Genomic DNA, 27,162 nt, shown 5'->3' on the forward strand with positions numbered 1-27,162 from the left:
CGCATAAAATGTGATAAATTATGATAGTACGAATCTGGAATCTAAACAGACCAAATTCATAATAATACTATAATATATCACATCTTGTACTATGTTTATTTATTTTAGAATGAAACGGGTAGTAGATGAAGTAGACTAGACCAAGCATGAAGCCAGCAAATCAGGGAAAATGTGGTAACCGCAAGTCCAAGGAAAATAGATCCTCTAACTTTAAATGATTGATATATCCACAGGACCACAGCTCATGTGTTCAGGGCTGCCCTTATCTTTTTTTTTTGGCCCCGAGGGGGGGGGGTGTTTACCGCGGTAACCATCGAAAACCGTGTAAAATTCACCTCCAAAAAAGGATACATTTATTTAACCCGTTTCAATAATATTTATAGTAAGCTTTTGTCAAATCTAAAACCTCTGAACGGAACACTTTCATTTTGTCTTTACAATACTAATCCAATATGTCTATTACAATGGCATGACAAGAAGCTGTTGCTATATCTATCACCCACAATAGTATGGTAAAATTAAAAGCCATTGCCTAGCCATGGTCAAAGGTACGGTTGGCGACATGGCTGAAAGGTTTATTTAAGAAATTTTTTTTATAAAGCTATATACAGTTTTTACTAGGGAACGGTTTAAACTGAAGAAAACATTATCTATTCGGATGTAACAACATCAGTGATGTCTGAATGATAATTATGTGCATAATTGAACCTTTATAGTCTGAATGACACCGGTATTTTTTTAGAGAAGAATGACGCCGATATATATGGTGCCGTCGTTGTCAATGTTTTTTTAGATATAATGTCCTAGCTACAGGGTCGAGGCGCGATCTATGCGAACAGGTGGTCAGTAATGCTAATGAAAACTTCTGCTATGTAGCCAACCAAAAGTTGCCACGTTGCGCGCTCAACGCATATTCTATAGAGATCCATGTGACAACTATATGATAGGGTTTACCATCCGATGAAATCCGGACTTCCCTAACCAGGTCAAAAACACAAATTGCTAGGTTTCTTTTGGTTAATTAAAAAGATCAAACTGAATTTTAGATTTTGAGAAGCTAGATTGATCCAATTTTATTTGTTTTTATGGATTTATCAATGGTTACTGTGAAATCCGAATACACCACTCATGAACGGTTTTTATCCACTATCAAAATTGTGTACCCAACCCTGCTCCATGAAGGCTCAAGTGGTTCATTCAATTTCACTGTCATTTCGTGCCCACTAATCCTCGACGAGTCTCTCTCGCGTACCAATTAAACGATGAGGCGTACGTTGACATCTGTTTATTCAGCTTATTTTTTTATCTGTTAGATTTTATCTGTTTTTGTAAATTTATCGATGATTACCACGAAACCCAAAGACATCGCTCATGAACGGTTTTTGGTCCGAAATTGGGAAACCAACCTGGCCTGCTCTGTGAAGGCTCAAGCAGTTAATTAAAAATTCACTATCATTTCGTGCCCACTAGATCCTCGACTAGTCTCTCTCTCACGTAGTTTCATTTTAATTGACATTTTAGACAATAACACGATCTACAAAATATATCTTTGATCTTATTTTTCTATTATAATATATATAATAAATAAATACATGTTTATTTTTATTATAGTACTTTAAAAGATAAATCTATATATGTTGTTCTAGTTTCTTTAAACTAAATATTTTTAAAGTTATTGATGGTTAAAGTTATAAAAATTTGACCTTAATCTTATCCAAAACGTCAATTAATATGGAACCGGAGGGAGTACCAATTAAACGACGAGGCGTTGACATCCATTGTTTTTTTTAAAAAAAATCTTTCAGTTATTCAGTTACTACGACATTACAGTGTTAATAATTAACTCATCTTAATTAATCCTGGTTTATTGCATGCAGCCAATCATATGCAGCTACGCTTCCTATATAAACCCTACCTCTCGACTTGGATATCATACTCATTAGCTCGAGACAGTAATTAATCACAATAATATATAATGGGAAGGCTAGTCGTAACACTGCTCGTGCTGTGCTTGATCTCTCTGACGACGACGTGCGCCGCGGCGCTTCGCGGGCACGACTTCCGGCGAGCCATGCGCGGCCGCCTCCTCGCCGACGGCGGCGCGGCGGTCGTGCCGCTCCACTGGTCCCGCGAGCTCTACAACGTGGTGAGCTTCACCATCGGCACGCCGCCGCAGCCCGCGTCGGCGTTCATCGACGTCGGCGGGCTGCTCGTCTGGACGCAGTGCTCGCAGTGCAGCAGCAGCAGCTGCTTCAAGCAGGAGCTCCCGCCGTTCGACCCGACCAAGTCGTCCACCTACCGGCCGGAGCCGTGCGGCACTGCGCTCTGCGAGTTCTTCCCGACGAGCATCCGCAACTGCTCCGGCGACGACGTGTGCGCCTACGAGGCGAGCACCCAGCTGTTCGAGCACACCTTCGGCAAGATTGGCACCGACGCCGTCGCCATCGGCACGGCCACGGCGGCGAGCGTCGCCTTCGGGTGCGTCGTGGCGAGCGACATCAAGCGCATGGACGGCGGCCCTTCCGGGTTCGTCGGGCTAGCGAGGACGCCGCTGTCTCTCGTCGCGCAGATGAACATCACCGCGTTCTCGCACTGCCTGGCGCCGCACGACGGCGACGGGAAGAACAGCCGGCTGTTCCTCGGCGCCGCCGCGAAGCTGGACGGCGCCGGCAGCAAGAGCGCCATGACGACGCCGTTCGTCAAGAGCTCTCCCGACGACATCAAGAGCCTTTATTACCTCATCAATTTGGAAGGGATAAAAGCCGGCGACGAGGCGGCGATCACGGTGCCTCAGAGCGGCAGCACCGTCGTACTTCAGACCTTCTCGCCGGTCAGCTTCCTGGTCGACAGCGTGTACCAGGACCTCAAGAAGGCGGTGACGGCCGCCGTCGGCGGGCCGACGGCGACGCCGCCGGAGCAATTCCAATCTATATTCGACCTTTGCTTCAAGAGAGGAGGGGTCAGCGGAGCCCCGGACGTCGTGCTCACGTTCCAGGGCGCCGCCGCGTTGACGGTGCCGCCGACGAACTATCTGCTCGACGTCGGGGACGACACGGTGTGCGTGGCGATCGCGAGCTCGGCGAGGCTGAACTCGACGGAGGTGGCAGGGATGAGCTTCCTGGGAGGCTTGCAGCAGCAGAACGTCCACTTCCTCTACGACCTGGAGAAGGAGACGCTCTCCTTCGAAGCTGCAGACTGCAGCTCACTCTCCTAATTAATCCATGGCCATGGCCGCTGCTGCTGCTTCCTTCAGGAAGCAGTTCTTGCTTGGATTTGCAGGTGTGCATACTTATATTGTCAGAATAACACAACCAGGCGGCATGCTTTGCTCTCAACTTCAGTAGCATCCTGCTCTTCCGCTTACGTGCTTGTATCCTAATCTGATTTTATGTCAGATTTATGCTAGGTAGTCTAAATAATATTCGGTGGTGATTTTTTTTTTCGGAATCCAATCTGTTCCATGTCTTACTCCCTCCGTCCTGAAAAAAAAAACGAATATAGTATTGGATATGATATATTCTAGTACAATAAATCTAGACATATTGTAATACTGTATATCCAGATTCGTAGTATTAGAATATATTATATCTGGTATAGATTGGTTTTTTATGGACAGAGGGAGTATGATTTATCAATAGTATTTGATCTCTGTGACTCTGTCCGACACGGTTGTCTATGTCAGCAGATATTGTACGACATGTACCAACTCAGCAAGTTTTATACAATTATAAATATTAGCAAGTTTTATACAAATAAAACATATGCCATACCAGTAGAGTGCAGAGAGATACGTATTTGAACTTCAGTCAAAATGCATATATAAACATACTGCCTCTGGTTTTTAATAGATGTTGTTTTTTAAATATTTAACCATTTATCTTATTTAGAAAAAGTGTAATATGCTAAAATACAAGTCATGTTTAAATTTTTTAATGTTAAAATATGTGTCACCAAAATAAATAATATTTATATAATTTTTTTGAAGAGGACAGCTGGTTACTCACTCCGTCCATAAATATAATGTTATGTCTAAAATAGCACAAATTAAGAAAGAGTAACTAGTACTAGTACGTCTATGTAGCTTGAAAATAAGTACTCCCTCCATTCCAAATTGATCTACATATAGTTTTTTTGAGATTATTTCTAAATGATCTACATATTTGTGTTCATTTATTAAGTCTATTCATTATTTGTGCATTGGAGTAAATGGACATTGGTGCATGTATCTATGCACACAAGTATTTATAACCCACATGCAATATCTTGATTTGCTATTAGCTAGAAAATAGTAGGGATGGTGTATGCATTGAGTTTGTTGCTAGAGTAAATATAGTATGAGAGAGTTATCAGCTTTTCTTGGTCTTGGTGTACCTATAAAATATGTAGATCAATTTGGAATAGAGGGAGTACTTCATCCGTCCCATATTAGTTGTCGTTCTAGGTTATTTAGTACCCCTCATTAAATTTTGTATGTTTAGATGTAGGAGGGTGGTTGAGGGTAAAAAAGAAATAAATTTGAATTAAAAGTGATTGATGAGACAAATAATACTCCATTGTGACAAGTATTTTGGGACAAAGTTTGAATCCTAAAAAGACAAGTAATTTGGGACGGAAGGAGTATATTATTGACACAATAAACAAAGTAGTAGTACACTAGTACTAGTATGTTCTCAGTAGTACGCCACCCGTCCCAAAATATAAGTATTTTTGGACTCCGATACAATTTACGAGTTGCTACTTTAATCAACAATATCCACAAAAATAAAACATTTTGAATAAAAAAGAGTTGCATATTATTATAATTTATTTAATGATAAATCTAGTAACATCAATTTTACATGATTGATCTTTTTTATTATTTTGCTATTAATTGTCAAAGTTAAAAATGTTTGACTTGTTACTATTCTAAAACTGCTTATATTTTAAAATGGAGGGAGTATATTTTTTCCTTTTTGACATGGACTGTGCGAAGTAGCACGAGTGCTAGACATTCTTTGTATTTCTTTAGTTCTGATAAATTAGCATCACATAGGTTAATCATGGATTAATTAGGTTCAATATATTCGTCTCGCGAATTAGTCCAGGGTTATGGAATGAGTTTTATCATTAGTCTACGTTTAATACTTTTAATTAGTATCCCAACATCCGATGTGACATGAACTTAAAATTTAGCACATGTATCCAAACAGTGCCTGAGTGATGGATGGTGGAGGCTGACAGGCTGTGCTTGCTTGCTTCGGGAGGAGACAAATCCACTATGTCCCTGGACATACCCAGGGAATAAAATCCCTCGTAGTACTTCTGGACAGAGGGAGTAAATGTCATAAGTAAAGAGTCAACAATATCATGTACTTAAAAAAAAGGGGTAATTAATTACATACAGTTACTGAGTTAAGCTTGGGCTGTGTAAGTCCAGTTTGGGAGTCCATCCGCTCGAAGGGTCAGCTGTAGTCTTTAGTCGGCGTTGCTGTTTTTGGGGATTTCTTGAGTGTAGCGTGGCTCTGCCCCCTCCCGCTGTTTGGAGTTGTGTTTTTAGCCTTCTAGTAGTTCCTAGCTCGAGTTTTTTATTTTTATTTTTCTCCCCCCTTGGGCATAAGCCAGTATGGTTGATTGCTTGGTGTAACAAAAACTCTTTTTCTGCTAATATATTGACGTGCAATCCTTTTGCGCGCTCGCAGAAAATGTAAGTCTGGTTTGGAGCATATTGTTTATTCAGTTATTCTGCTCAACCACAGTTCCAAAGTTAAAACCTCCCCCAGTTTGTAGCTACTAGTTTGTCTTATTCCTATGGAACAATTGTCATTATGCAGGCTGGTCATGACATATCTAACCTGCTCCACTACAGACGAAGGTATAAGTTACATTTTGACAACATCCCATTCTTAATGTTCTGCCCAAATAGAGAAATAATTCTGGTAGTATGTGATTATGTGAATAGATAGAAATACGTTCACATTGCCATTTCATTCAGTGCCCACTATAGATCACGAGTTCACGACTTTAACAGAGATGCAAACCATTTTTATTATTAAAAAATAATCTTGCATGCGTCTCTATCTCACTTCAACAAAATGTCCGACACAATGAGGCGTTGACATCAGTTTTATTCAGTTACGGTTGGTGTCGAACTGTCAATATCTTAATTAATTTCTCCCGGTTATGCTGATGCACGCACACCCAATCCGCTGCGCTGCATCCCTGCAGCATCGATCTAATTTTCCCTATATAAACCATAGCTGCACATCTCTTCGATCAAAATCACGATCAAACTCATCCTTGCGCTCTTGAAACAGCAGTTAAAATCACGATCATTAGCTCGCTGATTGATAACGAACAGTGGTCGTAATCATGGGTAGGCTAGTGACAACACTGCTCGTGCTGTGCTTGATCCCGCCGACGATGTGTTCACTCGCGGCGGCGCACGACGACCTCCGGCGAGGCCTAGAGCAAGCCACGCGCGGCCGCCTCCTCGCCGACGCGACGCCGGCGGGAGGCGCGGCCGTCGTGCCCATCCGGTGGTCCCCGCCGTACTACGTGGCGAACTTCACCATCGGCACGCCGCCGCAGCCCGCGTCGGCGATCGTCGACGTCGCCGGCGAGCTCGTCTGGACGCAGTGCTCGGCGTGCCGCCGCTGCTTCAAGCAGGACCTGCCCGTGTTCGTCCCGAACGCGTCGTCCACCTTCAAGCCGGAGCCGTGCGGCACCGCCGTCTGCGAGTCCATCCCGACGCGCAGCTGCTCCGGCGACGTGTGCTCCTACAAGGGGCCGCCCACCCAGCTGGGCGGGAACACCTCCGGGTTCGCCGCCACCGACACGTTCGCCATCGGGACGGCCACGGCGAGGCTCGCCTTCGGGTGCGTCGTGGCGAGCGACATCGACACCATGGACGGTCCTTCCGGGTTCATCGGTCTAGGGAGGACGCCATGGTCGCTCGTCGCGCAGATGAAGCTCTCCAGGTTCTCCTACTGCCTCTCGCCACGCAACACCGGGAAGAGCAGCCGGCTGTTCCTCGGCTCCTCCGCCAAGCTGGCCGGCAGCGAGAGCACCTCGACGGCGCCGTTCATCAAGACCTCGCCCGACGATGACGGCAGCAACTACTACCTGCTCAGCCTGGACGCCATTAGAGCCGGCAACACGACGATTGCCACGGCTCAGAGCGGCGGCATCCTCGTGATGCACACCGTCTCGCCGTTCAGCCTCCTGGTCGACAGCGCGTACAAGGCCTTCAAGAAGGCGGTGACGGAGGCCGTCGGCGGCGCGGCCGCGCCGCCGATGGCGACGCCGCCGCAGCCGTTCGACCTCTGCTTCAAGAAGGCGGCGGGGTTCAGCCGCGCCACCGCGCCGGACCTGGTGTTCACGTTCCAGGGCGCCGCCGCGTTGACGGTGCCGCCAGCGAAGTACCTGATCGACGTCGGCGAGGAGAAGGACACGGCGTGCGCGGCGATCCTGAGCATGGCGTGGCTGAACAGGACGGGGCTGGAGGGGGTGAGCGTCCTGGGAAGCTTGCAGCAGGAGGACGTCCATTTCCTCTACGATCTCAAGAAGGAGACGCTCTCCTTCGAACCTGCGGATTGCAGCTCACTCCCTTAGTTAATGAGTAAATCTGGAAGTATAATTTTTAATCGTGATGACGTGGACAAATCTCAGACGTCTATTTTTTATCCAACGATAGTTTTCAGATTTTCACTATATATATATATATATATAGTTTTCACCGTATATTTTTCTAAAGTAACGCAGCTAGCTAGGCAGCATGTGTGTGCTGCGACATGCTTTGCTCTGCTCTCCGAGTGTCAACGCATTTTCCTTCGTGAACCTGCGTGCTTGTATCCTAGGGTGATATGTCAGTTCTATGTTAGTGCAACAAATAATATATTTAGTCGTGATCTGGACTTGATTTAATTCCATCGATCATTCACTTGATCATTTCACTTGATCAAGTGAATTCACTTGATCATTTCCATATGTAATATGTTTCATCTCCTTCCTCTTATTAGTGATGGTAAAATTAATTGCTCTATTAACATATGGTTACAACTTTAGAAGCAGATTGCTCATTCAGTTATCCTGCTAAACCACAGTTCCAAAATTAAATCATTTTCTCCAGCTCGCAGCTAGTATTGGTAAGAGGTGAAAATGGTGCGGATATTTTCCGACCACCCGCCCGACTCGAAGCTCGCGAGAGGAATATGGGAGAAAAAATAGAATATTCGATACTATCCAAGTTCGAATCCAAATCCGTTAGAAAGTATGGGTTAGGATACGGAAAGACATGTATCCGCCCGTATGTTCTATATTATAAAATATGTATGAAAATTTATTATAAATTTACCTATAAACATGATAAAAGATTGGTTAATCCCTATTTTACGAGATCTCACATGTAATATTATATATTTTTTCTCTTGATGTATCTCTTTTAATACTTTAATTAATTTATTATATTTAATATCTATGAATTAGATATATAAATAGATATCCGTTTCCGAATCCGATTCGAAGGAAATAATAGATAAGTGATATGTTGTACGGTAATACCTGTACTCGGCTCCGAACTTAAAAAAAAATGAGTTAGAATATGGGAATTTCATAACCCGACCGTACCCGTCCGTTTTCACATACTAGTTTCTCCTGTTCCTATGGGAGCAATCTTCATTATGCAGGCTGCTCATGAGATGGCAAACCTGCTCCATTATAGATTAAGGTATGCGTTACACTTTGAATATAGCCCATTCTGCTCCTGATTGGAATTTGTATTTTGTAATCTAGCCTTGATAAAGTCCTTGGTGTGAAATTATGCTATCTTTAGCTTATTTTTACTTTACTGACGCCGATTCCACATGCACAATGATAGGTGGGAAATACATGGGAGCAAATTAAGATGGTATTTTGATGTTCTTCAAAAGAGAAGGGTAGGTGGGGAGTGAGGAGAGATAGGTGTGTGGGTTAGGGTTTATAGATGCAACTTTTCAGTTAAAAAATTAACAGATGTTTCACACATTTTCAGTTAACTGATGAATATCTAGTCCCAACTTTATAAGTCGTTTGGTGTAAATTATACAATATCAGAACTCTTTGTATATTATGACAACAACACTCTCTCACCCCCTAACACAATGGCTTGGCAACAACCATGGCATGTCAAGAAGCCGCTATTACTTTTAGAAACATAGTACTAACGCATATGCTATGCTCTTTTACACGCGCTCGCGTTCATCCTTATGAACGAACACACGTACACTCTATACATATGAGAACTCCTGATATGCAATTTCGGTAATTTCGAACCCCACCAGCAAGGCAATATCTCAGCCAAAATTTTTTGTATTTCTCTCTTTTTTTGTGTGAATTTGATCAAAATTTATTCAGGTTTTGTCAAATTGTGTTAAAATTTCAAATAATTTTGGTGCGAAAATCCCAAAATTTTAGAAATTTTGGTGCTACCGAAATTTTGAGGAAAATCAAAACTAAAACTTTAGATACGCTGAACCGATATATCTTAAGATGGTAAGTGTCACACCCTGAAGTTCTTCTCCCAAGCCTAAATTAATTAATAGATAGCCTCGAGAAATTACCTGTGTAAAAGCAAGAGAGAAACCCTAATTGAATTAATGCAAATAATAATCGGAAATGGCATGTGGAATTTTCCTTGAGTTCTCCATGTCAAAATATGCTAACAAGATTTTTAGTGGAATTTTCAGAGCTCTAGAAATAATTTTAACCAATTAAAAATGAGCACAAGCATTATTTAAATCCCTGGAAATTAGTTTTCCCCTTTTTTTTCTTTTCTTTTCCCCCTCCCTTCTCCTAATGGGCTGCCGGCCCATTCTTTCTCCCTTCCCCTCCCCGCTGGGCCGGCTGAAGGCCACGGCCCAGCTGAGCCGCGCACCTCCTCTCTCTCCCGGGGTCGCCGACAGGTGGGGCCCACCTGTCGGGCCCGTCCCCAACCTCCGGCCGGAGGAGGAGGTCGGCCTCCCTAACCGCCGCCCCCGCCTCTCCTGCCTCCCTGCGCCACGTCGGCCACGCCCGCGCGTGCGCCCGCCTTCCCCGCGCCTATCAACCCCCTCTCCCGCTCGCCCGCGCCCACAAGATGGCCGGGATTCAAATTTCGAAACCCGCCTCTCTCTCCTCTCCCACTCTCCCACGTCGGCCGGCAATTCCCGCCTCTCCCAGCCACGTCCAAGCCCCCTCTTCCCCTATTTAAGCACCACCGCCCCTCCCTCTCCCTTTTTCCCCATTTCGCTGAGCCTCCCCATGCTCTTCTCCGCCCTAGCGCCGCTGCCCTCCTCTCCGCCGCCGCCGCCGCCTCTCCGGTCGCCGCTAGCCGCCGCGCCAAGCCGCGCCGTCGATGCCGTCACGTTCACCGTTGTGCGGGTCGCCTCGTCCACCCCTCCTCCGTCGGAATCCGCCGCCGGAACCCGTCCTCTGTCGCGCGCCGGTGAGCTTTGCCATGGCCGCCACCTTCGGCCGGCGATCCCACCCTCGATGGTCTCTCTCTTCCTCTCTAACTTTCCCCATTGTGTTCCTTAGGTGACCCCGAAGCTCGTCCCTTCGTCGTCATCGCCCTCCGTCGCTCGTCGTCGTCAATCGTCGTCGGTGCGGCCCCTCCTCCCCTTCCTCTCTCTCTCTCTCTCCCGCGCCGCTTAGCCGCCGCGCCGCCGCCTAGCCGCTTAGCCGCCGCTAGCGCTGCCCGTGTCGCCGTCGCGTCGCCGCCGCTCTCCGCCGCCGGCCGCTCGCCGCCTTGCGCCGATGCCGCGCCGCTGCGTGCCATGGCCGCTGGGCCGGCTTGAGCCGAGCCCGTGAGCGTCGGCCGCGTGCACCCGCCGCCGTCCGATCTACCCGGGTAGATCGGGGCCGTCCGCCTCGCCGCCCACGTGGCTGCCGCGTGGCCGCCACGTCGGCGCCACGTGGTAGACCCTCCTCCCCGGTCCCGTGGGTTTGGTCCACCATGAGCCGGCACCCCGAGCCACTGCCATGTGGGGCTCGCATGTCGGCGCCTCCCCTCTCTCTCCAGGGTTTAATTATTGCACAATAAATCATTTAAGGGTTTTCTGTTTATAGTAAAAACACAGTGAATCTTCTAAAATTCATCCGTGCTCCGTTTAAGCCCATTCAAGTCTCAGTAAATCAAGAAAAATACAAATAACCCATTAAAAATGGTTTTGTTCTCTGTTTCTGTAGTCTCATAGCCTGTTTGTATTGTTTGCTTTGTATGTCGTTTAGATTCCGGCTCTCCCGATGCTCCGGTGTACTTTGAGATAGTCGTCGAGGTTCCTCCAGCAGCAGAGCAAGGCAAGTCATGCTTGTCACTTGAACATCTTGATCCTATATTGCAAATGGTCTATCGTTTTCCTTTAAATACTGCATTGTTTTTCAATGATACCATGGGATATTTACCTACTGTCTCAGCCATGTTATTTATTACCTCATTCCTTTGTTAGCTTGGGGTTATAACATGATTAGACGTTGGATTAGGAATTGCTTAGCCATGCTTAGCTCAACTAGCACACAATGGGGGAATCACATTAATGCATAGACTTCAGGTTCTAGTATTGTTGTTGGTTTAGTGCCACCGCTCTGGTGATGGTTAATTAAAATATATTAAATGGTGGGCTGTGGGTGCATGGTTTTGATGGTCGCGTCCATGGCACTTAAGGACCGGTTCGCGGGGAACCCTGGAAGAATTCCTCGTACTTACCACAAGCCAGCGTGGGCAACGGTTGGGCTTGTAGTGTAGCTTTCCTCTAGCTGACGCATCCAGGCAAGGGTGAGCGTGATGGAGTTCGGATGGGCCCTGCGACGGCCTATGCGGCTTTCGGATTCACCTAGGCACGAGAGGGGACTGCCCGCTGCCTTGCGAGGAGTGGGGGTGAAACCTGAGGTGTGGTGTGTTTGGTTAGAGGGGATTATGCGAAGGGTCATGTCACGGCCTCTTTCTGGTATGTCATGGTGGCATGTCGGCGCACGGGAACGTGTCGTGGGGTTGTGTCTTGTGGGTACAGTTGTTCACCTTTGATCAGAGTAAAACTATTCGAATAGCCGTGCCCGCAGTTATGGGCGGTCAACCAGATTCACCGTGATTAGTCTCACCCTAATTTAGCTAATAGAATTCATTAGTTCAGGTGGATGGTTGGGCCTGTTGCAACGTGGTGTAGCGTTGGACAGTGGATGGTTAATATTGATTAATTATTACAACTGTTTTACTGCCTTCAACTACTGTTTATAAATGCCGCTTTGTGCAAATGAACCGCTCTAGCTATCCTTTGGTTATATCCTGTATCATACCCTCCGTTCCGGTATGACTTGCTGAGTACAGTGGGTAGTACTCAGTCTTACTCTATTTTTCCCCAACCCCAGAGTTTGAGTATGTGTCAGATGGTGGCTATTCCGAGGAGTAGGCTTCGTCCGTGCCGTTGATGATGCCTGTGGAGTGGTGTTCCCGCTGCAATCCAAGTCAAGGCTTATCTTCAGTTATCTTTTATATTTCCGCTGCATTTATGTAAGATTTTTATAATGTTTGTAAGACGTGGATCTGTATGTCAACTTTATCGTTTGTTTACCCTGGCCGATCCTGGACAAGGATTTTAATGCACATTCTGTTTGGAATTCTATTCAGTAATTTATGGGCGCGACAGTAATTAAGTCACCATGACTACCTTCGTTATTGAATGGGGTATCGCCTATTACATTTACTACCTGCATAAGGTAGAAAGCCGTTGCTACACTACTGTCAAACACCATGGCCTGCGACGTGGCTAAAAGGTTTAGTTAGAAAGAAAAAGTATATTAGAGGTTATAAGTTTCTATTAAGAACGTACCTAAGACAGCTTCACCTATGGAGCCAACCCAAAGTAGCCACGTTGCTGACGACTCAAGTCAAGTGGATCATCAATTCCACTGTATAATTTCTTCATTCAATTCGACGAACACACGTCTCTATCTTGCATATACCGAGAGGTCCAAAACGATGTGGCGTTGACATCATCAGTTAATGACTTAATTCGGTCACATTATATATAGTGTCAACATCTTGCACTAGCACATAAACAATTTTTTGAGATGGTCGCGAAAATCGAATTTTCACGTACGAACGTTTAAGCCGGCCGTCTACGACAATAAAAAATCAAACCCCACCCTGAAACCCTAGATCCGCCGCCATCTGGTTGCCGCTGTCACTCGAAACCCTAGCCTGCTGCTTCCACCCAAGTTATCGTCGTTGAGGTCGTTGTCGTTGCGGGGGAGGGCGGCTGTCGCCAGATCGGCGCGGGGGAGAGCCGCCGCCGGATCCGTGCGGGGAATGGTCACCGCCCACCCGAGCCCTCCATCGCTGGAGCTTGCGCCGGATTCGTGCGGGAGAGCATGGGGGAGGGTGGAGGGGGCCGCTGTGCGCCATCGCCTACGCCCGCCGCTAGTACCCGTTGTTGGTAGGGAGGAGAGGGGAGAGGAGGTGGGGAGAGGAGGAGCGGGAGTGGGAATGGGGGAGAGAGAGGAGGGGAGAATATAAAAAGAGTTGCAAGAGGGGGGATTTTCGCATATGGGTCACTTAAGTAACTGTATTAAAAATAGGGTCGATTTTTTAGATGCGGACACTTCTAAACCGCTTGCAACCTATGGAGGTGCTCGTCCAGAAAAAATAAGTGTTAATTAGTTTGTCCTGGTTATGCATGCAGCCAATCAGCTGCATCAATTGTCCCTATATAAAGCCTACCTTACCTCTCGACATCGATCATAATCACGAACACTAATCATCCTTCCTCTTGAAACAGCAATTATAATCACGATCATTAGCTCGCTGATTGATAACTAACAGTGGTCATAATCATGGGAAGGCTAGTGACAACACTGCTCGTGCTGTGCTTGATCTACGTGACGACGTGTTCGCTCTCGACGCGCACGGCGGCGTTCCGCGCGCACGACCTCCGGCGAGGTCTAGAGCAAGCCATGCGCGGCCGCCTCCTCGCCGACGCGACGCCGGCAGGAGGCTCGGCCGTGCCCATCCACTGGTCCAGACACCTCTACAACGTGGCGAACTTCACCATCGGCACGCCGCCGCAGCCCGCGTCGGCGATCATCGACGTCGCCGGTGAGCTCGTCTGGACGCAGTGCTCGCTGTGCAGCCGCTGCTTCAAGCAGGACCTGCCCCTGTTCGTCCCGAACGCGTCGTCCACCTTCCGGCCGGAGCCGTGCGGCACCGACGCCTGCAAGTCCATCCCGACGAGCAACTGCTCCAGCAACATGTGCACCTACGAGGGCACCATCAACAGCAAGCTGGGTGGGCACACCTTGGGCATAGTCGCCACCGACACGTTCGCCATCGGGACGGCGACGGCGAGCCTCGGCTTCGGGTGCGTCGTGGCGAGCGGCATCAACACCATGGGTGGACCTTCCGGTCTCATCGGGCTAGGGAGGGCGCCGTCGTCGCTCGTCTCACAGATGAACATCACAAAGTTCTCGTACTGCCTGACGCCCCACGACTCCGGGAAGAACAGCCGGCTGCTCCTCGGCTCCTCCGCCAAACTGGCCGGCGGCGGCAACAGCACCACGACGCCGTTCGTCAAGACCTCGCCCGGCGACGACATGAGCCAATATTACCCGATACAATTGGACGGGATAAAAGCCGGCGACGCGGCAATCGCGCTGCCGGCGAGCGGCAACACCGTCCTTGTCCAGACCTTGGCGCCGATGAGCTTCCTGGTGGACAGTGCGTACCAGGCCCTCAAGAAGGCGGTGACGAAGGCCGTCGGCGCTGCGCCGACGGCGACGCCGGTGCAGCCTTTCGACCTTTGCTTCCCGAAGGCGGGGCTCAGCAACGCCAGCGCGCCGGACCTCGTGTTCACGTTCCAGCAGGGCGCCGCCGCGCTGACGGTTCCGCCGGCGAGGTACCTGATCGACGTCGGCGAGGAGAAGGGCACGGTGTGCATGGCGATCCTGAGCACGTCGTGGCTGAACACGACGGCGTTGGACGAGCACCTCAACATCCTGGGTAGCTTGCAGCAGGAGAACACGCACTTCCTCTTGGATCTGGAGAAGAAGACGCTCTCCTTCGAACCTGCAGACTGCAGCTCACTTCTCTCCTAATCGATGGCTTCTTGATGGAAGCTGCTCTTGCCTTAGCAGCTTAGCTAGCTTTGCTATTCAAGCTTCCATATTTGTGTCATTGTGTGTGTGTGCGTGCAAGTGTGCGTGTTCATAGATAACGCAGCCAGGCGCCCAGGTGACATGAGCTGCAGCATACTTTGCTTTGCTCTCCAGTGTGGGTAGCGTCGATCTACCATTTTCTACTTCCTGAACCTATAGGCTATACGTGCTTGTGTTGGAACGAGATCCTCCGTAATACTGAAACTGACATGTGCAGGGGCGGAGGATTATGTCAAGAGTAGGGCTTAATCACTAGAGTATGAACTTTTTGTACGAATTTTAATAGAAAAATTAGTAAATTCCTTGGTATTTTTTCTGCCAGGTGTGGGGCCCGGGCCCAAACTGCCCCACACCTGGCTTCGCCCCTAGACATGTGGGTCCCAGTTACGCAAGGCCCACATGTGAGCTGCTTCTATTGCAGGGGAAACTATTTTGATCCCTCGAGAAGATGTCCACTTGTTATTTGCATGCCACTGAATGATTATGAAAGAATTTAAAAAAAATTAAGAAGATGTATTAATATATGGTATAACACTAAAATATGTAAATTCAAATTCAACTTTGCATCTCGTAAAAAAAAAACAGTATATAAACAATCAGTATTACAGCTTCTTAAACAGATTGCTCATTCAGTTATCTGCTCAAACAGTTCCAAAATTATTAAATCATTTCCCTCAATTTGTATCTGCTATTAGTTTCTCTTGTTCCTATGGAGCAATCGACAATTGTCATGATACTGGCTAGTCATGAGATGGCAAACCTGCTCCATTATACATGAAGGTATAAGTTAATACTATAGCCACAGTATTCTCCTCCTGATTGGAATCTACTCCGTAAACTTGCCTTCATAGACTCCATGATGTGAAGTTCTGTTCTCTTTTGCTTATTTTACTTTACTACGCTGATTCCACATGCACAAGGATAAGGTGGGAAGTATTGAGTGGATTCTAAACTCTCGATGAAACATCCTCTTCTTGTTTGTATGTCATCTAAATTGTTGTAAAAAAATTTAAAAAAAATTCAACAAGATATATTAGTATGTGATAAATCATTCTACAAACATGCAAGTTAAAATTTAACTTCTACATGTTGCAACGAAAAACACAATTAAATTTGTTTTTTTTTTTTTGCAACTTGTATAAGTTCAACTTGACCTTACATGTTCATAAAGTAAGTTATCGCATATTAATCTACCTTGTTGAATGTTTTTAAATTCTTTTCATAACCGTTTGGATGACATGCAAGCAATGATATTGTTTTCCGTGGGAAATACACTAGAGCAAAGATGGTGTTTTGATATTCTTCAGGGAAAGAAATATACTTCAGTTTTCGGTGTCCTGGGGCCACCAGAATTAGGACTTACAAAATAAAATAGCAGAAAAGTCAATTCATAAGCATTGCATGCACTGGAACTTTTCATAGTAGCTCCAACTTCTAAATCTAACTTCAGGTGTGGAGTTTGGCATGGAGCTATAGAGCGGCCCAACCTGTTCCACCCCTCTAATTCTTTTTTTTTTTCAATCACTTAAGCTTGCTCTGCTCCTTTTTTAAGATGAGGTTAAAATTGTTTGGTTGTCATCCAGCTTCAAAAGAGATGAATCGGGCATTTAACTTTTTGCCACTTTATAATCACGATCATTAGCTCGCTGATTGATAGCTGACAGTGGCCATAACCATGGGAAGGCTAGTGACAACAGTGCTCGTGCTGTGCTTGATCTATGTGACGACGCGCATGGCGGTGTTCCGCGGGCACGACCTCCGGCGAGGTCTAGAGCAAGCCATGCTCGGCCGCCTCCTCGCCGACGCGACGCCGGCAGGAGGCTCGGTCGTGCCTATGCACTGGTCCAGACACCTCTACAACGTGGCGAACTTCACCATCGGCACGCCGCCGCAGCCCGCGTCGGCGATCATCGACGTCGGCGGTGAGCTCGTCTGGACGCAGTGCTCGCGGTGCAGCCGCTGCTTCAAACAGGACCTGCCCCTGTTCGTCCCGAACGCGTCGTCCACCTTCCGGCCGGAGCCGTGCGGCACCGCCGCCTGCAAGTCCACCCCGACGAGCAACTGCTCCCGCGACGTGTGCACCTACGAGAGCACCACCAACATCAGGTTGGGTCGGCACACCACCTTGGGCATCGTCGGCACCGACACGTTCGCCATCGGGACGGCGACGGCGAGCCTCGGCTTCGGGTGCGTCGTGGCGAGCGACATCGACGACACCATGGACGGGACTTCGGGTTTCATCGGGCTAGGTAGGACGCCACGGTCGCTCGTCGCGCAGATGAACCTCACCAAGTTCTCGTACTGCCTCTCGCCACGCCGCACCGGGAAGAGCAGCCGGCTGTTCCTCGGCTCCTCCGCCAAACTGGCCGGCGGCGAGAGCACCTCGACGGCGCCGTTCATCAAGACCTCGCCCGACGATGACAGCCACCACTACTACCTGCTCAGCCTGGAAGCCATTAGAGCCGGCAACACGACGATCGCCACGGCTCAGAGCGGCGGCATCCTCGTGATGCACACCGTCTCGCCGTTCAGCCTCCTGGTCGACAGCGCGTACAGGGCCTTCAAGAAGGCGGTGACGGAGGCCGTCGGCGGCGCGGCCGCGCCGCCGATGGCGACGCCGCCGCAGCCGTTCGACCTCTGCTTCAAGAAGGCGGCGGGGTTCAGCCGCGCCACCGCGCCGGACCTGGTGTTCACGTTCCAGGGCGGCGGCGCCGCGTTGACGGTGCCGCCGGCGAAGTACCTGATCGACGTCGGCGAGGAGAAGGACACGGCGTGCGCGGCGATCCTGAGCATGGCGCGGCTGAACAGGACGGGGTTGGAGGGGGTGAGCGTCCTGGGAAGATTGCAGCAGGAGGACGTCCATTTCCTCTACGATCTCAAGAAGGAGACGCTCTCCTTCGAACCTGCGGATTGCAGCTCACTCCCCTGATCGATCAATGGCGGCTACTGCTGCTTCTTGCTGGAAGCTTTGCTGTTCAAGCTTAATTCCATTCCATGTTTGTGTTGTGTGCGCGTGTGTGGCTGTGTGCAGGTGTGCATGTTCATAGATAAGATAACGCAGCCATGGCGCGCGCCCAGGCGGCATGAGCTGCAGCATGCTTTGCTTTACTCTCCAGTGTGGGTAGCGTAGCTAGTTCTACTTCCTGAACCTAAAGGCTATACGTGCTTGTGTAAGAACGAGATCCTCTTGTCGAACTCCATTCATCCTTAAGGAAATATCCCTCGTTTTTGCATGGTGTTTCAATTATTATCAACTTTTTTTTAAAAAAAATAGTAAGATAGATCAATATGTGATATACAACTCCAAATTCAACTTATATATATAGAAACAAAGATAATTTGGCTCACCTGATTCGGGATATAGGTGCGCAGAGGCGAACTCAGAACAAAAATTATCGGGGGTCCAATACGTACTAATTATCTTTTTTTTTACTTATATACTAGTTATCATCATATAATTTAGTTAGAATTGAATAGTTTACCCGGGGTCCGAGGACACCAGGAAAATGTACCTAGGATCGTCACTGGGTGTGCTGAAAATGAGAGGTTGTCATTTATAACATGTATAAAATGAGAGTATGTCCTTCCACTTTCGATCCTCTGCAATCTGTAATACTGCAATCCATGTGAGCTCTACTTGCTCAAAGTCCCACATGTCACTGGCTCCTATTACAAGAGCAATTATATAGAGGAGTTGAGTCCGCTTGTGTCCAGATTGGTATATCAGTCTTATGTTAATTTAAATATTATTCAGTTGTGATGTGTGGGCTTTGATTTCAAAATTGAATCTTCGTTCCATGTCTAATGGTTTATGAATACTCTTGCGTTACATCTTCCCAACACTGTTGGCCTTTGTCAGCATAGATCGTTCTACCTGTGCCAACTGAACACAAGTCAGGAAAAATTGTCATGAAGTCTCATGACTCTCACTCTCATGTGCACAAGCCATCAACTTCAAACTTTCAGAATCAATAGGTAAATAAACATACAGCTACTCTCAGACGATACCTTTTGCTTCAACTCGAAGTTTGCCGGCAGTGATCTGCAGAACATTCCGACGCTGATTTCGGGAAGTCTGTTTTCAGGTTTGAGGATATAGGATTAATAACGGTTATACAGATTTTGGGTAACTGTTTATTTCTGTCTTTAGGTTGGTTTCCATCAATTCCATTATAAATAATGTATTATAAACATATCCTAAACAGATTGCTCATTCAGTTATCCTGTTCAAATAGTACTAAAATAATTAAATCATTTTCCCCAATTCGTATATGCTACTATTAGTTTCTCTTATTCCTATGGAGCAATCGTCATGATGTAGATTGGTCATGAGATGGCAAACCTGCTCCACTATAGATGAAGTCTAATATTTACTCCCTCCGCTCCAAAATAAATTAACCTACACATCACAGTACTACGAATTTGCGTGGCGAAGACAAAAGGAAACTTAGCTGCAAAGTTGCCGCGTTGCTGAACACAATAATTCCACGTGAAGGCTCAAGTCAATCATCCATTTCATTGTCATTTCATTTTTGCCCACTAGATATGAACATCTCCCATCCCTAGTGTGGCAGAAGCCAGAGTTGTAGACACTGTTTCCATGCATTATCTTCGTTTTAAAAGAAGAAGATCTCGCTGTCTCTATCTCATACGGAGTATACCAAAATGTCCAAAACGATTAGGCGCTGACATCAATTTATCTAGCTACGTTACAGTGTCAAACTGTCAACATCTTAATTACTCCTGGTTATGCTTATGCATGCACCAATCAGCTGCATCTACTGTCCTTATATCTCTACTATTATAAAAATTAAAAATATTTTTGCCGGCGCTTTGGCATGTCATCTGTGTATGAGTCGGTTTTCAAATTCGTTCACTTTTGAAAATACATATCCATATTTAAGTCGTTTATTAAGCTCGTTTGCTTATGGAAATATAGAAGAGTCGTATAAGAAATCTCTTTAAAAAAGCTCGCATACAAACTTGAGATGATCTGACTCTAATTACAACTCATAATTTTAAGTGAATTCTCACAGTAAATTTCACCTTAATTAAACCGTATAATAATAATAAGATTAAAATAGCTTTCACCCGTCGTTACGAACAGGTATTTTTCTAGTTAAAAAAACGAGATATGAAGGAAGGGATGTTCTCTGTCCCCATATTAACCCAAGTTACCCCTCGACTTCGATCACTAATCCTTCCTCTCGAAAGTTGAAGCATGCATCAGTCATAATCAGTTAATCACGACAATTAGCTCGCTGATTGATAATTAACCGTAATTATAATCATGGCAAGTCTAGTCTCAGCGCTGCTGTTGATGTGCTTGATCCCTCTGACGCGCGCGCACGAACTCCGGCGAGGTCTGGAGCTCGCCGACGACGCGACGACGGCGCGGCCAGGAGGCGTGACCGTGCCCGTCCACTTCTCGCAAGCGTTCTACGTGGTGAACCTCACCATCGGCACGCCGCCGCAGCCCGTGTCGGCGATCATCGACATCGGCGGGGAGCTCGTCTGGACGCAGTGCGCGCAGCACTGCCGCCGCTGCTTCAAGCAGGACCTGCCCCTGTTCGACACGAACGCGTCGTCCACGTTCCGGCCGGAGCCGTGCGGCGCCGCCGTGTGCGAGTCCATCCCGACGCGCAGCTGCGCCGGGGACGGCGGCGGCGCGTGCGGGTACGAGGCGTCCACCTCGTTCGGGCGCACCGTCGGGAGGATCGGCACCGACGCCGTCGCCGTTGGGACGGCGGCCACGGCGAGGCTCGCCTTCGGGTGCGCCGTGGCGAGCGAGATGGACACCATGTGGGGATCCTCCGGGTCCGTCGGGCTAGGGAGGACGAACCTGTCGCTCGCCGCGCAGATGAACGCCACCGCGTTCTCCTACTGCCTGGCGCCGCCCGACACCGGGAAGAGCAGCGCGCTGTTCCTCGGCGCCTCCGCGAAGCTCGCCGGCGCCGGCAAGGGCGCCGGCACGACGCCGTTCGTCAAGACTAGCACCCCTCCCAACAGTGGCTTGAGCCGATCTTACCTGCTGCGTCTGGAAGCGATCAGAGCCGGCAACGCGACGATCGCCATGCCCCAGAGCGGCAACACCATCATGGTCTCCACCGCCACGCCGGTCACCGCCCTGGTGGACAGCGTGTACCGGGACCTCAGGAAGGCGGTGGCGGACGCCGTCGGCGCGGCGCCGGTGCCGCCGCCGGTGCAGAACTACGACCTCTGCTTCCCGAAAGCGTCGGCCAGCGGCGGCGCGCCGGACCTCGTGCTCGCGTTCCAGGGCGGCGCCGAGATGACGGTGCCGGTGTCGAGCTACCTGTTCGACGCCGGGAACGACACGGCGTGCGTGGCGATCCTGGGCTCGCCGGCGCTGGGCGGCGTGAGCATCCTGGGAAGCTTGCAGCAGGTGAACATCCATCTCCTCTTCGACCTCGACAAGGAGACGCTCTCCTTCGAGCCAGCAGATTGCAGTGCTCTATCCTAAATTCCTAATGGTATTTCTTCAAGCAGTTCATGCTGCAAATAATACGTGAACCTACGAGTTTGTACCGTTGTACACTTGTACTACGTATCCTAGCTTCCTAGGCAATATGATGTCAGCTTAATGTTACTGCAAATAATACGTATATCATGGTACTACCAGTAGCGTATCAAGGATTTAGGGTATAGGTGGTTGAAACATCCGCATCAACAGTACACCATCAAATTTTTAAAAAATTAATTAAGAAAAAAAGTAAAAACGACTTATAATATAAAATGGAGTATAAGTTTGTAAAATCAAATAAGTTTATAAGATTAAGAACAGAATTTTCAAGACATATCTGCACGTACGTTATTTATGTTTTCAAACTAAAGTATTTTAAAGTCGTTGATATTTAAACATTGAAAATGTTTGACCAGCTTTTATTCAAAATATCAAATATTTATAACCGTGTGAGCATCATGTATGATCCGACAAGGATCCTATATACGAGCTCGGTTGACCGGCTAGCTTCAACAAGTTCAAATTTATTACAGCGGATACAATAGCAGATTATAAGCCAACTATAAATATATTTTGAGGAGATAAAAGAGGAGAGAGGAGAGCAGCGAGCTATAGATTTATAGCCAGCTATAACACGGACTCCAAGATACATGTGTGTATGATAGGTTGGACCATGTATTAATGTATTAATTGTGTACTTATATATTTATAATACCTATTGTATAAACTGGCTATTAGATTGACGGCAACATATCCTATGCACACAGTCCCTCACGTGTACACACGTGCACACCAACTAAAAAATGTCACCAAAAAATCTAGAAAAAATCATACACATACTTTAAATTGTATTACACCTAGGGTTAAAATCTTAACGTCAAATTCATTATATTTTAGCCGTAACAAAAAAAACAAAAAATCTGACAGTTTTAAGGTTGCAATTTTGTCAGAATTTTATCTTTTTTGTTATTCTCTATGTAGAATGAATTTGAAGATGCGACTTTGCACGTAGATGTAATACTATTGAAAGTATATGTATGAATTTTCCTAGAATTTTTTGTGATAATTTTTAGTTGGTGTACACGGTGTGTACACGTGAGGGCCTGTGTGCATAAGATACGCTCCCTAGATTGACTATAAATAATTTAAACAATAGTTAGCTAAACTGCTAAGCTTGCTCTTACGGCAACATATCCTATGCACACAGGCCCTCACGTGTACACACGTGCACACCAACTAAAAAATATCACCAAAAAATCTAGAAAAAATCATACACATACTTTCAATTGTATTACACCTAGGGTTAAAATCTTAACGTCAAATTCATTATATTTTAGCCGTAACAAAAAAAACAAAAAATCTGACAGTTTTAAGGTTGCAATTTTGTCAGAATTTTATCTTTTTTGTTATTCTCTATGTAGAATGAATTTGAAGATGCGACTTTGCACGTAGATATAATACTATTGAAAGTATATGTATGAATTTTCCTAGAATTTTTTGTGATAATTTTTAGTTGGTGTACACGGTGTGTACATGTGAGGGCCTGTGTGCATAGGATACGCTCCCTGCTCTTACTCATCAATTCATGGCATCGTCTCGATAATACTACCACTTACCACGCGTAAATGCGTAATAGATGGCTTGACCATGGCCGTGGCGTGGCAGCAAGAAGCCGCTACCATGTCTACCACACCGTTGGTTGGAAAAAAATATTACTCCCACCATCTCATAATATAACTTGGTACAGTGTTCAAAACTAATCTTTGACTTATAATTTTTCATGTACTATAAGGTTTATTGCAACAAAATTATAATTGACTTAAAGTAAATTTAAATGTCAATATAATGATATTAAGTTTAGCAAATAAAATTTAATTTATATTACAATATGTAGCGCTCGTTCCGTCGTGGCGCCTAGCGGGAAAATTTAATTCTTAAAAAACCCTAATTACGAAATCTGTTTCTTTGCTTGTTGTCAGTCTCCGTGCCAATCTCTGATCTTGAATTCCCTACCCATCGTCGAATTCAAATTCCGAATCCAAATCTTTCCAAATTAAAATTCCTCCGCAAAAGTCTAGTTTGCCTCCCTCAAGTTCGGTGGGCCGATTCCCCTCTCGGCCCATCTCTCTCTCTCTCTCTCTCTCTCTCTCTCTCTCTCCCCCTCCCTCCCTCCCTCCCTCAGCCTTCCCCTCGCTCTGCCCGTGCACCGCGCGCGCGTGCGCGTGAGCCGACGCCGAGCCGAGCACTCTCCTCCTCTCTCGTTCTCTCTCCCCGCTCCATCCCTGGCAAGCTCCCCGCCGCGTTTTCGAGTTCCCCGCGCACCGTTGCCTCACGCGCGCGGTCGCTGCCCATGCCGCGCCTGTGCCGCCTAGCCGCTGCTCTGCCACGCCCTGCCCCGCGAGCCAGCGCGCGTGCCCGAGCCGCGCCATCCGCATCCGTCCAAAAACCGGAGGCAGCGCCTCCCGCTCCCATCTCTCTCCCTCCCCAAATCAGCTAGCGCGAGCTCCCTTTCTCCCCCTCCATTTCTCCCTTTCCCCTCTCGGCCCGGCCCCTGCTTCCTCCGTTCGGTTTCCGCGCCATGGACACAGAGGAGCAGCCGCGCCAGCCGTCGCCCCTGCCGTTTGACCACGCCCGTGAACCCATCCCTTCCCCTCGAAGCTCCCTCGCCCCAGTGCCGCTCGAGGTCGGTTTCCTCTCCTCCCGAACCGACATAGCCACCCCTTAAAAGCCGCCCCTCCCCCTCTCGCTCGATCCCCCTATTTCGCTCCAAGCCGCCGCGCCAATGCCGCCTCGTCCGTGCCCTGTTCGCCGTCGCCTTCCGCCGTTGCGTGTGCCGGAGGAGCCGGTGCGCGCTAGGAACGGAAGGGGACTCCGGGCGCACGTCTTCCTCCTCTTCCCCGGCCCGAGGCCGGAGCGATCACGCCTCGCACCGTCGGCCATCGTCACAGCGCCCTCCTCTGAAGTGGTAGTGCATCCTCTCCGTTCTCCTTCCTCGCTCCATCTCCTCCCCTTAGACTCGGGTAGTAGCTCGAGTAGACCCCCCGTAGCTAGCTGGCGCCGCCCCAAGCCTTGCCGCCGCCCGCTGTGTGCTCGCCGCCGTCGCCGCCCGAGCTCAGTAGCGCCTCTCGTCGCCGGCCTCGCTCGGCGTAGCTCCGCCCAATCCGACACTAGAAACGGACTCCGGTGGCCGCGTAGAAGCTCTGGTCCGGAGGAATCGAACTCCCGTCGCGCCGTCGCCGTTTCCCCCTTTTCTCGCCGCCGGATGCCGCCGCTGCAATCCGCCGCCGTCGAGCATCCCCCGGCGAATCCAAGCCGTTGGCTCGTCCCCTCTCAACCCGTGCTACCTTCCGGTGTGCTCGCTTTCGCCTGTACCGCCGTGGTTCGCCCCGCCGTTCGCAGCCGCCGTCCGCCGTCCATTCCGGCCGACGCCTTCTTCAACCTCCCGCCGACCCGCGTGGCAGCCACGTAGGCGCCACGTCGGCGCCACCTCGGTCAGGACCAGGTCAAGCCGACCTCGGCCCGCCGCTCCCCTCCGCCCCGCTTGCGCGCGCGGTCCACCGCAAGCCATGAGGCTGCGCGTGGGCCCGCCGCATCCGCGTCCTCCGCGAGCCGCGCGCGTGCACCGCGCCCCCCTCCGAACCCTAGCGCCGCGCTGCCTGCTCCCCGCTCACGGTGAGCCGAGCCGCCGACAAGCAGGTCCCACTCGGGGCCACGCAAGGTGGACCCGGCCCACCGGTTCCCCCCCCCTCTCCCCGGGCGTGCCCTTGGGCCGCCTTCTCAGGCCGGCCGGCCCATTTAGCTTGGCCGAGCCGCCCTTTTCTGTCGGGTCGTGCCCTAGCCGCCCGAGGGAAGTCTATTTCCCCTCCCTCTTTCTTTTCTTTTTCCAAAAGGGTTTAATTAAATCCTTTTTCCTTTAGATCAAAAATCCAATAATCTTAGAAATTCAATATCTTCTCAACCATACATCCGATTGACTCCGTTCAACTTCCAAAATTCCTCAAATCTCAAGATCTATCTAATGCCACGCTTAGAGGTCAATAATAGGGCTTTGTTTTCGCCTTTTTTTGAGTTGTCCCGTTTCGCGTGTAGTTTCGGAGCCCGAAGACCCGCAGTGCGAGGATTTCGAGGATCAAGCTCAAGATCTCGAGCAAGGCAAGTCACCTTTGATCATCTTGCACCTATAATTTAAATCTAAGTATTTCTTTTCCGCAAATGTTGCATGAATAGGTTTAACACAAGTAATTCGGCCGCAGCTTGTGAGATAGCCTGCCGGCCCCAATCCTAATTGGTGCAATTACCCTCCGTGAATTATTGAACACTTCAACCTCCTTTATCAACTGTTGTGCTTCGATGCACGGGCCTTCGGGCACGGGCATCGGAACACCTCCCCTCAAATTTAAAATATCCAACGATGGGTAAAACTTGGGGTTTTACAAAAGACTTGGAAAACCCAACACCTGGGTCAGTGCTTGCAAACTAAATGAATTTCCAAAACCGCAGACCGGGGGACATTTCGGGAGTACGGTTTCCCGTTCTTACACTTAAGGACCGTTTCCCTTGGAATTTCATCCGAACATAAGACAAGTGCGACCACATGGGTGAAATGGGACGCCCCTGGCTGAGTAATTAGCTAATCAGGGGAGTCATGATGCCAAGAGACATGTGGATTCAACGGGGTGGTGCCGGGGAGAATCCCCGGGCTTCCTGGCATAGTATGGTCTGGGACCTAACCTGATGTCGGTCTGGGACCCCTCTCGTTGGCATATGGTGAACTTGTGTCGGCTTTCGAAATGCCTTGTCATGAAAGCCTCAAGGTCTCCAGACGTGGCCGTTCTGCACGGGCTGGGTGATCCGGGTTAGTAATGTCGTGTGAGTAAAGTGTACCCCCTCTGCAGAGGTTATTAAACTGTTCGAACAGCCGTGCCCACGGTCATGGGCGGATGTGAGGTGATTCCTAGCGTAGTTTTGTTTGACTACTACTTTATGAAATTATTGTTGTGGAATGGGATCGATGTTTGGAAAATCTGCGGCTGATGGGATCAGCTAGGCCCGGGTGGCCATTTGAAAGCTGTTGGCCAGGTGCCAACCTTGATCAATTCAAAGACTGATACACTGCACATACTCCGACCGGACGAGACGCACTGTCTCATTCGTGTCGTTTGAGAAGCACTCGCTTAGTTGTTTCAAAAAGGAGTTTAAATAAAATCAATTGCAAAAACAACAGCCTTTCCTTTGAAGCCTGCATTAAACACTTAATTCACATGGCTTGCTGAGTACTCCTGTACTCACCCTTGCTCTATATAAATAATACCCCCCCCCCCAAGTTGCTGAAGAAGATAGAGTGGATCCCGCTGATGAGGAATTCTTCCAGGAGTAAGTCAGCTATGATGAGTTTTAGGGTTTCGGTCTAGTTCCCAAGTCGCGCCTGTGATGATTGGTCTAAATCTTGGCTTCCGCTTTCGCTTTTGTAATGCAGTTGTGAGCTCGGGATCTGTCCGCAGCCCAACATGACTGTACTCCTACTCTGTAATAAAGAGACCTTT

General features: G+C 48.4%; 5 protein-coding genes across 5 annotated transcripts; all 5 read left to right on the plus strand.

Annotated features, from left to right (window-relative positions):
• Positions 1-1,975: 1,975 nt before the first annotated feature.
• LOC127753514 (aspartic proteinase nepenthesin-1-like) lies at positions 1,976-3,214 on the plus strand. The gene has a single exon (XM_052279003.1). The coding sequence runs from the start codon at positions 1,976-1,978 to the stop codon at positions 3,212-3,214; it is 1,239 nt and encodes a 412-aa protein (XP_052134963.1).
• A 3,067-nt stretch (positions 3,215-6,281) lies between these two features.
• LOC127753238 (aspartic proteinase nepenthesin-1-like) lies at positions 6,282-7,901 on the plus strand. Its single transcript, XM_052278714.1, has one exon. The coding sequence runs from the start codon at positions 6,349-6,351 to the stop codon at positions 7,588-7,590; it is 1,242 nt and encodes a 413-aa protein (XP_052134674.1). The 5' UTR covers positions 6,282-6,348; the 3' UTR covers positions 7,591-7,901.
• A 5,920-nt stretch (positions 7,902-13,821) lies between these two features.
• LOC127785952 (aspartic proteinase nepenthesin-1-like) lies at positions 13,822-15,078 on the plus strand. Its single transcript, XM_052313279.1, has one exon. It carries the CDS (start codon positions 13,822-13,824, stop codon positions 15,076-15,078), a length of 1,257 nt encoding a protein of 418 aa, XP_052169239.1.
• Positions 15,079-16,813: 1,735 nt separating this feature from the next.
• On the plus strand, positions 16,814-18,100 carry LOC127753339 (aspartic proteinase nepenthesin-1-like). The gene has a single exon (XM_052278818.1). It carries the CDS (start codon positions 16,814-16,816, stop codon positions 18,065-18,067), a length of 1,254 nt encoding a protein of 417 aa, XP_052134778.1. The 3' UTR covers positions 18,068-18,100.
• A 2,295-nt stretch (positions 18,101-20,395) lies between these two features.
• On the plus strand, positions 20,396-21,639 carry LOC127753484 (aspartic proteinase nepenthesin-1-like). The gene has a single exon (XM_052278967.1). The coding sequence runs from the start codon at positions 20,429-20,431 to the stop codon at positions 21,617-21,619; it is 1,191 nt and encodes a 396-aa protein (XP_052134927.1). The 5' UTR covers positions 20,396-20,428; the 3' UTR covers positions 21,620-21,639.
• Positions 21,640-27,162: the final 5,523 nt, after the last annotated feature.

Source organism: Oryza glaberrima, chromosome 10 (assembly GCF_000147395.1).
Source record: "Oryza glaberrima chromosome 10, OglaRS2, whole genome shotgun sequence".
NCBI classification, from domain to species: Eukaryota; Viridiplantae; Streptophyta; class Magnoliopsida; order Poales; family Poaceae; genus Oryza; species Oryza glaberrima.

Excerpts from the sequence above, each read along its gene's own strand:
- LOC127753514 (XM_052279003.1), top strand. The coding sequence starts at position 1,976 with ATGGGAAGGCTAGTCGTAACACTGCTCGTGCTGTGCTTGATCTCTCTG.
- LOC127785952 (XM_052313279.1), top strand. The coding sequence starts at position 13,822 with ATGGGAAGGCTAGTGACAACACTGCTCGTGCTGTGCTTGATCTACGTG.
- LOC127753339 (XM_052278818.1), top strand. The coding sequence starts at position 16,814 with ATGGGAAGGCTAGTGACAACAGTGCTCGTGCTGTGCTTGATCTATGTG.
- LOC127753484 (XM_052278967.1), top strand. The coding sequence starts at position 20,429 with ATGGCAAGTCTAGTCTCAGCGCTGCTGTTGATGTGCTTGATCCCTCTG.
- LOC127753238 (XM_052278714.1), top strand. The coding sequence starts at position 6,349 with ATGGGTAGGCTAGTGACAACACTGCTCGTGCTGTGCTTGATCCCGCCG.